The sequence below is a fragment of the Lolium perenne genome, chromosome 1 (genome assembly GCF_019359855.2).
Source record: "Lolium perenne isolate Kyuss_39 chromosome 1, Kyuss_2.0, whole genome shotgun sequence".
Classification (NCBI taxonomy): domain Eukaryota; kingdom Viridiplantae; phylum Streptophyta; class Magnoliopsida; order Poales; family Poaceae; genus Lolium; species Lolium perenne.
In genome coordinates this window covers 108389105-108401948 of record NC_067244.2, presented here as the reverse complement: position 1 = coordinate 108401948, position 12844 = coordinate 108389105, and the positions used below count along the sequence as shown (strand labels likewise).

At 48.5% G+C, this 12844-nt stretch overlaps 1 protein-coding gene across 1 annotated transcript; it reads right to left on the bottom strand.

Annotated features, from left to right (window-relative positions):
• Window positions 1-9109: 9109 nt before the first annotated feature.
• LOC139832876 (uncharacterized mitochondrial protein AtMg00810-like) lies at window positions 9110-11295 on the bottom strand. The gene is made up of 4 exons (XM_071822824.1): window positions 11139-11295; window positions 10467-10885; window positions 10001-10423; window positions 9110-9127 (listed from the first exon to the last, which is right to left on the bottom strand). Exons 1-4 carry the CDS (start codon window positions 11293-11295, stop codon window positions 9110-9112), a joined length of 1017 nt encoding a protein of 338 aa, XP_071678925.1.
• Between the last annotated feature and the right edge of the window lie 1549 nt (window positions 11296-12844).

The window sequence follows — 12844 nt, the reverse complement described above, 5'->3', positions numbered from 1 at the left end:
TGAGTAGACTGCCGTGTCAATTGAACTCCATGATCGCAGAAGAGTAACCCAACCTGTTTCAAGAGTTTGAGCAGTTTAGACTTGAACTAGTTAGTGAAGGATTCCTAGCCAGCATGGAACTTCAACCCACCTTGATTAGTCAGATCAAACAAGCCCAGAAGGGAAATGCTAGTATCAACGGAATCAAGAGCCAAATAGCTGCAGGGAAGGAACCTGGATTCACCGAAGATGAAGCAGAAGTTCTTTGGTACAACGGACGCCTTTGTGTACCTTCAGACTCTGAGTTGAAGCAAGTCATCCTGAAAGAAGCCCATGACACTCTTTACTCCATTCATCCTGGAGGTACCAAGATGTATCAAGATTTGAAGGAACAATTTTGGTGGCATGGAATGAAGACAGAAATTGGAAGCTATATCTCCAAGTGTGATATCTGTCAGAGAGTCAAGGCGGAACATCAGCGACCCGCAGGATTGCTGCAGCCACTGCAGATTCCAGAATGGAAGTGGGATTCAGTAGGAATGGACTTTATCACTGGTTTGCCCAAATCAAGCAAAGGAAATGATTCTATTTGGGTAGTTGTCGATAGATTAACCAAGGTAGCCCATTCCATCTCTATCAAGACCACATACCAAGGCCCAAAGCTAGCGGAGTTATACATCTCCAGAATAGTCGCCCTGCACGGAACCCCGAAGTCGATTGTGTCAGATAGAGGATCCCAATTCACCTCAAGATTCTGGCAGAAAGTACATGAAGGACTAGGAACCCGGCTAAATTTCAGCACCGCATACCACCCGCAGACCGATGGATAGACGGAAAGAGTCAACCAAATACTAGAAGACATGTTGAGAGCCTGTGTACTGGAATATGGATCCAAGTAGGAAGACTGCCTGCCTTAAGCAGAATTCTCATACAACAACAGTTACCAAGCCAGTTTACAAAAGGCCCCCTTTGAAGCCCTATACGGAAGGAAGTGCCGTACCCCTCTGAATTGGTCGGAAGTCAGAGAGAGCCAAGTCTTTGGACCAGATGTTCTTCGAGAAGCTGAAGAGAAGGTGCACAAGATCCGTGAAGACCTCAAGACGGCGCAATCAAGACAGAAGAGTTACGCCGACAAGAGACGCCGAGAGATGACCTTCAAGATCGGAGATTTTGTCTACCTCAAAGTATCCCCCCTGAAAGGAATGCAGAAATTCCAACTTAGAGGAAAGCTTGCACCCCGATATGTCGGACCCTTCAAAGTTCTGAGTCGCCGAGGAGAAGTACAACGTGAGCTGCCGGAAGAAATGTCGGCTGTGCACAATGTGTTTCATATCTCATTGCTCCATAAGTGTCTAGAAGTTCCCAAGAAGACCGAGGTTTTCAAGAAACTCGATCACCGATCGGTGGATATCAACAAGGACTTGACGTACCGCGAAGTGCCTATTCGCATCCTGGAAGAAGCCTTCAGAACCACCCGCACCAGGAGTATCAAGTTCCTGAAGATACAATGGAGCAACCATACCGAAGACGAAGCCACTTGGGAATGAGAATACTATATGAAGGAGTACCCAGATCTCTTTAGTACCTAGGTTTCTTTAAGATCTCGGGACGAGATCTTTTGTAAGGGGGAAGGGTTTGTATCATCCCAATTTTCAAATCAATGAAGAAGTTCAAATACTCAAAATTTAGCACCAACAAAAACTTTTAATTGCATATAGTGCCATGCATAGGATTTGTGCATTATTATATGAGATTGCCATGATGATTTCTTGTGTGCTTATGTACTACAACCTAAAACCCTAATATTGATCATTTGGAGATCACCAATCAAATCAAAGAAAAAGAAAAGAAATAAAATGGAAAAAATCACAAAACCCTCACATATGGTTTATGCCATTTTTGCAAATCTTTAACCTAGACCATTTTGGCTTGCACCATTAGTTTTATAATGCTACTAAACAATTATTAACACTTTTGGAATCAAAGAAACTCAAATCAAATCAAATTTGAAATCAAATTGTGCTCACATGGACTAATGGTCAAATCTGCCATTTTTAACCTGATCACTACTTTGAGCCTCTATATTTAGAGATTTTCAAACCAAAAAATTCCAACTCTTTGCACCTCATCCAAGACCACATCAATGTGAACAACTTTGGTAAAGACCACCCCTGCAAATTCATCCTAGATTCAAAACTATGCTCAAGCAAAGTTGGAACTTTTTAACAGATTCTAGTTCATACTCAATTTGAAACTTTGCAATTATTTTTAATTTTGAAAACCAACACCACCATTGTGTGTCCTTGATCATATGAAGCAATTCCAACTAGTTTCATGCAAAAATTTCAAAATTCAATTCATGCGGCCATTACCTCAAACACTTTGTGAGCAAATCTAAACCAAACCAAATTTCACTATTTGAAATAGTGTCTAGCCCAATTCTTGAACTCAACTTGCTCCACCTTGTCCCCTGGTCCCCTCTCACCCAAAACCATAGCATTGCAACCGTAGAAACATGGCAGCATGGTCATGCCAAGAGCATGCCGGCCATGTTCCCCATGGACATGCTCCCCCTCTCTCCTCTCACCTCCAACCCTGGCCACCTTGCCAAAACCCTCCACCTCACTCTATTGAACCTACCTAGCATGGTCATTGTCGGAGAGGAAGGCCACATAGGCCAGCACGCATCACACCCTCGACGTCCAGGCATGCCGACGATGGCATGGGCGCCGCCCACGGACACTCCCAGTGCACGCGTCGCCTCGTCGCCTCGCGCCACCCCCGGACCCCATTTCTCGCCCTGAGACTCGCCACGGCACAAGGAACCCCACGGACATCCTCGCTTCACTGACCCGCGCCCGCCGTCACTGGAGACGACCAAACCCTCCGCCACTGCCGCGCAGTACCTCGCGACCGCCCGACCGAGTTTGGCACCGCCTAGTCTCGCCGTCGCCACCTGGAGAACCGCCAGGAACCGCAGAACAGGACGCCGCCCTCGCCTACCCCTCTAGCTCGCCAGAACACACTCGCCACGGTCGACATTGCCGCAGCACCTCGGTCCCCTTCCGCCACTATAAATACAGGCCTCCCCTCATAGATTTCTTCACACCACCTTGCTCTCCTCACCGCACTCGACCTCCTCGACCACCTCCCCTTCTCGATTCATCGCCGTAGCCACCCAATTGCACCACCACTGCCTTGAGCCGCCGTGGAAGCTCGCCGTCGATTGGAGCCGCCCCAGGACACGCCGCCGGTACCAGGAGCATTGCCGTCGTCTACCACTTCACCGAGCACAGTGCTAGCCCTCGCCGCGCCGCCGGTGAGCCGCCCACCCCCCACATGCGCCGCGCCAGAGAGCTTCTCTCGCCGGCGACGATGATGAATGAGATCTGTCGGATCTCATTCTAATCGTGCGGCCACGTTTGAACGGTACCGCTTCGCTGGTTAAGTGAGGCTGACGGGTGGAGCCCACCCGTCAGGCAGCCCACGAGTGTTGGACGCGTGGTGGGCTGGCTTCGCCTGTTTAAACCGTTTCGGCCCAGTAACTTTTCCCGCCTAGGCCCACGAGTTCAAATTCGAATTTAGGGTTTATTTCAAAATTGCTTGCAGATGCTTTTTCAAATTTGAATAGAATCAAATTGGCTCAACCAAATTTTATGAATTGCATATGGTTGGAAAGCTAGAGAACATATCTATCCAACCCCACTGGTCTCATCCTGAGATTCCTTGTATAATTAAGGTGCCAAAAAGAACAAGGCAGGGACTTTTGCAACTTCAAACAATTATTAAAAATCAACCAAAAATGCTTTTGAGTTGATTTCAACTCTCATAGATCAAATTTCACATACTCTAAATGATTATGTAAGAATATGGCATGGTTACTTTGTGTGATCATGGCCTAGTTTCAATAAAGGACTCTATGGCTATTTTTAGTCAATTGATATTGTCCAAAACTATGTAATAAAGCATATGAGATGTTTTACCTCATTTAAATCTTGTCTCGAGTAATTCAATATGAGGTAGTAACCCTGTTCTACATCATCTCATATTGACTTAGTTGATGATATTAACTTATGATCAAGGTAGTGTTAAATGGTATGAGGTACTCTACCTCATTTGAATCATTTTTCTCAAATGATGATGGTGAATGGTTGACTTTGGTCAACATGGATTCATGCATGATTAATTGAGGAAATTAAATCTCAGCAAGATTCAATGAGAGGAAATTATTTCCTCAAAGAGCAAAGGAGAAGCCCTAGTTAATAATTGTAATGAGAGGAAATTATTTTTCTTAAAGTAAGAAAACAAATTCAACCCACATGTTGTGTATGTGATGATGCTAGAATAGTTTGTGTGAACCCATTGTTGTGTTTAGTATAGCTCTTGAACCTTGTTTGGTGATTGCTACTTCGTATCCGTTTTTAGACGCTAGTACCGAGGAGTACCAGGAGGAGGAGGTCTACTTCCAGGAAGAGGAAGACCACTTTGATCAGTACACCAACCAAGGCAAGCTAATATTCTTGCAAGTGCAAAGCTCTATTGGAGCAAGGCACCATTACTCTTACCTTACTTGCAATGATCCCATCCCAAGTTTTTACCTTACAACCTTTTACTTTGTTTACTAAGGATTTACTTTTATAGTTAACTTTGGTCTAAGTATAGAGTGTTACAAGAGTAGTAAGGTTAGCCTCAAACTGGATAAGCAAGATAGCACCCCTCATGAGTAGTGCTAGTGCGAACAAATAAAATTGACTACTCTAGATGGGAACTTGTGATTTGAAATGAATTTGAAAAACTTGGAATGATGAGTCATTCTATTGAAAGATCTTTGAAGATGAATATGACTTGAATGAGATGGTGACTTTTGATAAAAACTGATGTTGGGTTTGGATGCGATACCTTTCCAATTTTTGAGTACCCCCACAATACCTGATTATGGGTAGGGCTTAACTGGAAGTTTATACATCTTAGTATGGGTTCCCTCTGAACAAGCATCATAGGGGTTATGACGAGGCTGCCTCCGTAGAATGTGAAATGATGTGAAATGAGGTGAATGTACGACCCAAGCCCTGTGCATTTCCCAGGCTGACGGTTTGTCTTCACTGGGAGGCCAAGCTCATGGGGAGAGGTGCCTATACTAGGATATGTAAGTGAAAGGTTATGATTGATGATCCGCGTACTGAGTTACGATGATTCAGGGTTATCCCTGACGGATGTAATCAAGTGTTGTGGCACAAGTGTGCAACCTCTGCAGAGTGTAAATCTATTTGAATAGCCGTGTCCACGGTTACAGACGGTTGGAAAGGCCATACTGTTTCCGGTGTCAGATATTTCTTGAAAATGGTTGATGAATTGAATGGTGAATTGACTTGAATCACAACTGAGTTGTGGGAATGACACTAATGTTCCCACTTGAGTTAGTTAGCATATGAAGAATCTGTTATTAAATGCTTGTGAACTAAAATTGGCATTATGCAAATAAAACTAGAGCTTAGCACCCCCTTACTAAAATTGTTAGTACCTACACTAGTATTAGTTTGCGAGTACTTTAAAGTACTCACAGCTGTGTCCCTGGCTATTCAAATGGCCAGACTATGAAGAGGAGCAGCAATACCAAGGTGACGACCAGCAGGACGCCTACGACAACTAGGAAATCTTCTGACGTCAAGCGTTGGCCTGTGGACTAGATAGTCCCCTTGTATTATGCTTCCGCTATGTATCGTGTTCGTTGATCATTAGATCAACTATTTGTGCAATATTGGATCTTGTGATCTGGATTTGTAAGACGCTTATGGTTTGTAATGAATGATGACTTATGATATCGACTGATATGTCTCGCAACAACAATCTTCCTGGGATTGCGATGTTTGGAATAATAGGCATCTGGACTTAAAAATCCGGGTGTTGACATGTCTCCCCTTACAAATATGGGTCCCAGTGCTGCAAGCCTTGGACTGTTGTGCGGGGAGACACAAAAGTACGTGAACAGGAGCGTGCAGATTGTGGGTCAGGTGTGTCCACCGTCCCGAAGCCCAGTTGTTGTGACGTGCGGCCCTTACTGACTCAGCAGTTCGGGCCGCCAACCACCCGCGACGCTCATTTCTGCACAATAGCTAACGTTTAGACTTCGCCCGTCACTAATTTTTCGAGCCGAGCGGCCCAAATCGCCATCTGTGACGCGAAAATGCCTATCGCCATAGATAAAGACAATCGCTGACGGATTTCCAAAACATCGGTATCATACCATCATTGAAGACCCATATGTTACTAGTGAAATAAACTGAAATGCTTTGTCCAAACTAGAAATAGTTTTGTGTTTAAAACTAGAGAAGAAAAACAAAAGGGTTTAGTGAACTTTTGAGAAAGCGAAGGGAAAATTAATTTTGGGAGGAGTGATCTCAAGAGTACATGGTGATCTCCTAGTGTTGATATCATTTCCACACCAAGGTGTTGAAGATTAGAACATCCATCAAAGAAAACAAGGTATAAAAGTTGGAAATGAGATCTAGTGGTGCAACATTGGATAGGGCATAAGATGAAGTTAAATAAATTGGTTGCAAAGGTAGATTGGGACATGCAAGACGTGGAAGTTGTAGAGGGTGTCGCATAGATGAGATCCATGCCTTCATTTCACCAATAACAGTTGTGGGTGCTTAGAGATCAACTGCCAAAGTTTGAATATTTTAAGCTTGCCAAAACAGATTGTTGACTTGACCTCAAAACCAACAAGGATAAGTGGGTAAGATAGTGATCTAGTTCAAGGAAAATACATGGTTGGGAAGTACTCATGATAAGGTAGTTCTAGGATCAAGTTCATTGCCTTGGATGGCAAGGGGTAGCTTAATCCAGGGGCTCCAAAATGTATCAGATAACAATTCTAGGACTTGGCCAAAATTGTGAGGTTTGTGGGTTTTTGACTAGGGTATAAGAGAAGGATATGTTATGGAGTAGATGATCCCAAGTTTTGATTGAAGGATGGTTTGAGCTAGATTATACCACAAAGATGAAGTGTTAAGTGGGCACGGTCATGTTGCCATAAGTAGAAAAGTTTTGATGTAGTAAAAAGGAAACAACTTTTCCTAAGCCACACATGTGTTGTATTAGGTGACTTGCTGGTTTTACCACGGGAGGTGTTGTTCATTGGGGTAGCTCCAGGCAAAACTCAACAAGCAATTCAAGACAATACATCTACCAGCATATCAAGGCAATTCATCTTAACAGACAGATCAAGGCAATTCATTGTAATAAGTCTTTAGAAAAAGTTTTTCTTCCCCCTAATTTTTGCACTACGGACAACTAAACATGGTTGCAAAACTTGGGGTGTTACAAAGAGGCCGACAAATCCACGCGGACAGATCGAAAAATCGTCGCGTGGCGGTTCAAATGCTATCGGTGGCATGGCCGTGGATGGCCGAAGCGTGACGGCAACCGTGGCGGCGACGTCATCGCCACGGTATCGCCAAGGGTTAGGGTTAGGGTCGCACGAGAGAGAGAGGATCAAGTGGGGTGGGCCGACTCGGTCAGATCCCACCGAAATGGTTTGGTTCGGCCCAAGTGGGCTGACCAAATGGGCCAGGGGCATTTTAGTACTTTCACGATTCAAATAACCCCGAAATTTTTTAAAATTCAAAACAAATTATAGATACCTCCAAAAATTCAAGAAAAATATGAAAAACTCATAGAAAATATTCCTTAACCAAAATAAAATGTGAAATGCAATAAACAATGAGAATTAAAATTTAAGAATTTTTGATGTGAATTTTAAAATGGAAAATTCAAATTTACAATTTTCCTTGGATATATAAAATCAAGGGAAATCCCAAATAACTTTAATATTTTCAAAATTTGATATCCAAAAAGGGAAATATTCTAAGATCATTTTGAAATCTCACTCTCCAACGACCAATCGAGGGCTGTTCTCCTTGAAAAATATAATCGTTACGTTCCTCCCATATATTCCATGCAACACATACCATCACCTCCAAGAAACATGGCCCCACATAATTTCTTCGTGATTGAATAAAACGATCAGTGAACTGCAAGGAAGTGTCCCATTGTATGCCGATATCCTCCCAACACTGCTGAGCTAAGGAACAGTCAAAATATAGATGATCTCTTGACTCAATCAAAATCTCATCACGGAGCACACATTCTGGCCCAGAATCGAGGTGCCAATTCTTCCGGATCATCAGCTCTCTTGTATTCAAGTGGTCAAGCATTAAGAGCCAGGCAAAAACTTTTAACTTGGGCATAGATCGTGATTTCCAGATAGCGTTCAGTGCAGGGTCCTTTGGCAGCTGAGCAAACATGAGGTTGTAAAACTTGGATGCTGCATATTTTGAGCTGCCCCAAACAAAGACACGTTGATCCTGTGCCGAAGAATCAGTAAGGTGGTCAGCAATCAGCTGCGAAACTTGTTGGAATTTATCATACGCCTCCACAGATAATGGCAGCACAAAGCACGAGATGAGGTTCTGGATCATTGAGATTTTGGCCACTGACATGTCTTCATTTAATACATAGGAGAATAGCCTAGGAAATTTGTCACATAAAAGCTCCCCTTCTCTCCAGAAATCTTTCCAAAATAAAACTGATGTACCACTGCCAACTGAACATTGAGTAACACTTCTATAATCCTCAACCAAACCGAATATGTCCCGCCACCATAAAGATCCACGCTTGGAATGAGCGTGAGGGACACAATTTCCTTATAAGGACCAAACCAGATTGACCCATGGTACGTTTTCCTTCATATAGACTTTGTGGAGCTGTTTGATTAATAGAGCTTTGTTGTGAAGTTCCAAGTTCAGAACTCCGAGACCTCCATGCTTCTTGGGTTTGCAAACTAGGGACCATGCTGCAAGGGCGTTTGGTGAGGAAGCGTCATCTTTCTTATCCCAGAGACAATGCAGGCGGGATCTATCACACATATTCAGAATAGTTTTCTGAATTTTTAGGGAGCACATAAAGAACGTCGGAAGAGAGGAGAGAACAGACTTGACAAGCTGCAACCTGCCACCATACCCCAAGAATTTTGCACTTGCATTCAGTCTTCTTGCAACCATACCAACTAAAGGTGAGATATCTTCGATTGTGGGTTTCGTAGTACCAAGGGGCAGGCCAAGATATGTCAAAGGAAGGTGACCCACTGCACAACCAAAAACAACAGCCAGCTCATGTATTTGTCCATCCGTAACATTTATATTCATCATTGATGATTTAGCATAATTAACACAAAGACCCGTAGCAGCAGCAAATTGATCTAGAAGGTTTTTAAGGGCCAGAAATTGCATGGGACAAGCTTGCATTATCAAGAGTGTATCATCCGCGTATTGTACAATTGGGAAGTCTGTATTCGGAATAGGAAGAGGCGCATGTAGCACTACAGTATGGAAAAGCTCATTGACTATAGCTTGCAGAAGTTCAGCAACACCAACAAAGAGTAAAGGCGAGAGAGGGTCGCCTTGACGCATGCCTCGTCGGCAGAGGACTTTTTTTCCGGGTGTACCATTCAATAAGACCGACGAGGTACCTGAAGACATTAACATATCTAGCCAATTTAGCCATTTAGGGTCAAAGCCTTGTGCAGCAAAAAAATTCCTAATCGCCTCATGTTCCACCGTGTCAAAGGCCTTAGCGAAGTCAAGTTTAAGAATGATGGATTCCTGAGAAGATTGTTTACTGTAGAGAAGAGTATTGGAGATTGCACAGCACCAATAGGGCCGGCTGCTCATATATATATAGACGGACACATGTACAATTACAGGTACAACCCTGAGAAAACACGGGGACCTATATCTATACAATATGTTACTCAACACCCCCCCGCAGTCGAAGGGTCGGCACCGACACACAGACTGGAGCGAAACTCAGGAAAAGTCGTGGATGGCAATCCCTTCGTCATGATATCGGCAAATTGCTGAGACGTCGGTACGTGAAGAACTCGAACGTGACCGAGGGCAACTTGCTCACGAACAAAGTGGATGTCCAACTCGATGTGCTTGGTACGCCGATGATGAACGGGGTTGGCGGAGAGGTAGACAGCCGACACGTTGTCGCAGAAAACCACCGTAGCCTTGTCAACAGGACAAGAGAGCTCGGACAGAAGCTGACGGAGCCATGTGCACTCAGCCACAGCGTTAGCCACGGCGCGGTACTCGGCCTCAGCACTGGAGCGGGACACGGTGGGCTGCCTCTTGGAAGACCAAGAGACAAGCGACGAGCCGAGGTAGACACAGTAGCCGCTGGTGGAGCGGCGCGTATCCGGGCAACCCGCCCAGTCCGCGTCAGAGTAGGCGACAAGGTCAGTCGACGTCGAGGGCGAAGCATGCAACGTCAAGCCGTAGCCCATGGTACCGCAGACGTAGCGGAGAATCCGCTTCACCGCGGCCCAATGAGCATCCCGAGGAGCATGCATATGCAAGCACACCTGCTGCACAGCGTACTGGAGCTCCGGTCGCGTCAGTGTCAGAATCAAGAGCACCGACAATGGAGCGATAGAACGGCGCGTCGGACGCCGGCGACCCATCACTGGCGGAAAGCTTGGCCTTCGTGTCGACAGGAGTAGGCGCAGGGTTGCAGTTAAGCATCCCAGCACGCTCGAGAAGCTCGTGGGCATACTTCCGCTGATGGAGGAAGAATCCGTCCGCACGTCGGACAACCTCGATGCCGAGGAAGTAGTGAAGCGGGCCAAGATCCTTCAACGCGAACTCAGCGCGAAGGCGGTCGGTGAGCTGCCGAAGAAGACCAGCGGTGGAGGCCGTCAGGATGATGTCGTCGACGTACATGCAGCAGGTATGCCATGTCGTTGCCGGTCCGGTAGACAAACGAGGGACGCATCGGAGCGCGTGGAGCGGAAGCCCAGGTGATGCAGAAGCCGGCGATGCGCTGGTACTGTGCGGGGCGCCTGCTTCAGTCCATAAAGAGACCGAGAGAGCAAGCACACGTCATCGGGGCGCTCGGTGTCGACGAAGCCGATGGGTTGCTGACAGTAAACCTGTTCCTGCAGATGGCCATGAAGGAAGGCGTTGGAGACGTCCATCTGATGCACGGGCCACGCACGAGACGCGGCGAGGTGCAGCACTGTGCGGATCGTGGCCCGGTTTGACAACCGGGGCAAACGTATCCGTGAAGTCGACGCCGCGCGCGCTGCCGAAAACCGCGCACCACCCAGCGCGCCTTGTAGCGCTCGAGAGTACCGTCGGAGCCGAGCTTGTGCTTGAAGACCCATTTGCCGGTGATGACATTGGCGCGAGGGGGCCGGGGAACGAGCTCCCAGGTCCTATTGCGCTGAAGCGCGTCGAACTCCTCCTGCATGGCGGCACGCCAATGCGGGTCGCGCAAGGCAGCGCGAGCCGAGGTGGGCACCGCGAAGGAGCGGTCGCCGAGCTGGTGGCAGAGCCGGTCTGGCCGGCCTCGATGACCGGATCGGCCGGGCGACGGTCCCGGTCTGACCGAGGCGCTTGGCCGGGCCGGCTGGTGGAGGGACGCCGCCGTCGTGCGGCAATATGCTGTTGCCGCCGGCCCGCCAGACATACTGGTCGGCGGGGTAGCGTGTAGACGGCCGCCGTACGCCTGCGCGGGCGCGGGTGAGCATGGGCTCAGGAACCGCAGCGACGGGTGGCGAGACAGACGACGAAGAGGCGGCCGCCGCGGGTGATGGCGCCGCGGGCGACGGGGACGCCTCGGACGTCGCAGTGCGGGCGAAGGGGACGCCGCGGGTGAGGGCGCTGGCGCCGCGGGCGACGCGGGCGACGGGGGCACCGGGGACGTCTCGGACGTCGCAGGTGCGGGCGACGGGACGCCGCGGGTGAGGGCGCCGGTGGCGACGTGGGCGATGGCGCCGCGGCGACGCTGGCGGCGATGGCGCCGCGGGCGACGGCTGGCGATGGCGGCGCTGCGGCGACGCCGGGCGACGGGGCGCCGCGGCGCCGAGGACCAGCGGGGCCGGCACCGGGGGCCACCGCGGTCGACGTCGCGCGCGGCCGCAGAGGCGCCGGGCGCCGGGGACGCCGAGGACCAGGCGGGGCCGGCACCGGGGGCCACCGCGGTCGGTCGTCGGCGCGCGCGGCCGCAGGGGGGCCAGCGGGCGCCGGGGGCGTCGTCGGAGGTGTCGCCATGAGTCCCTGCTGAAACGGAAAAACCAACTCGTCAAAGTACACGTGCCGTGAAGTGAAGACACGATGGGAGACCGGGTCGTAACAGCGGTAGCCCTTGGTGTTGGCGGGGTAGCCGAGAAACACACAAGGGAGGGAGCGCGGCGCAAGCTTATGCGCGGCGGTGGCAGCGGTGTTAGGAAAACACCGGCAGCCGAAGATGCGGAGGTCATCATAGGTGGGCGGCGCACCGTAAAGGAGATGATGCGGCGTGTAGGACCAACGCACACGACACGGGCGGATGTTGACGAGGAGAGTCGCCGTGGCAAGGGCATCCGGCCAGAATCGCGGGGGCATGGAGGCATGGAACAGAAGGGTGCGGACGCAGTCGTTGAGGGTACGAAGCATCCGTTCGGCACGGCCATTCTGTGAAGAAGTGTATGGACACGTGAGGCGGAAGATGGTGCCGTGGGTGGCGAGAAGTGAGCGAATGGTGGTGTTGTCGAACTCCTTGCCGTTGTCGGTCTGTAAGGCGTGAATGGGGCGACCAAACTGAGTGGAGACGAACGCGAAGAAGGCGGTGAGGGTGGTGGCAACATCTGACTTACGGCGAAGTGGAAAAGTCCATACAAAATGCGAGTAATCATCAAGAATCACAAGATAATAATTATAACCAGAGTTACTCGGAACCGGCGAGGTCCATACATCACTATGAATAAGTTGAAAGGGAAAAGACGCGACTGTGGAGGACGAACTAAACGGAAGGCGAA

Bases quoted from the DNA above. Each gene is read 5' to 3' on its own strand.
- LOC139832876 (XM_071822824.1), bottom strand. From the start codon at position 11,295: ATGCAGGAGGAGTTCGACGCGCTTCAGCGCAATAGGACCTGGGAGCTC. The intron at 10,886-11,138 runs GTTTTCGGCAGC...GGACTGAAGCAG, and splicing joins GGCGCGCTGGGTGGTGCGCG to GCGCCCCGCACAGTACCAGC. The intron at 10,424-10,466 runs GTCGGTGCTCTT...CCGGAGCTCCAG, and splicing joins CGCCGTTCTATCGCTCCATT to TACGCTGTGCAGCAGGTGTG.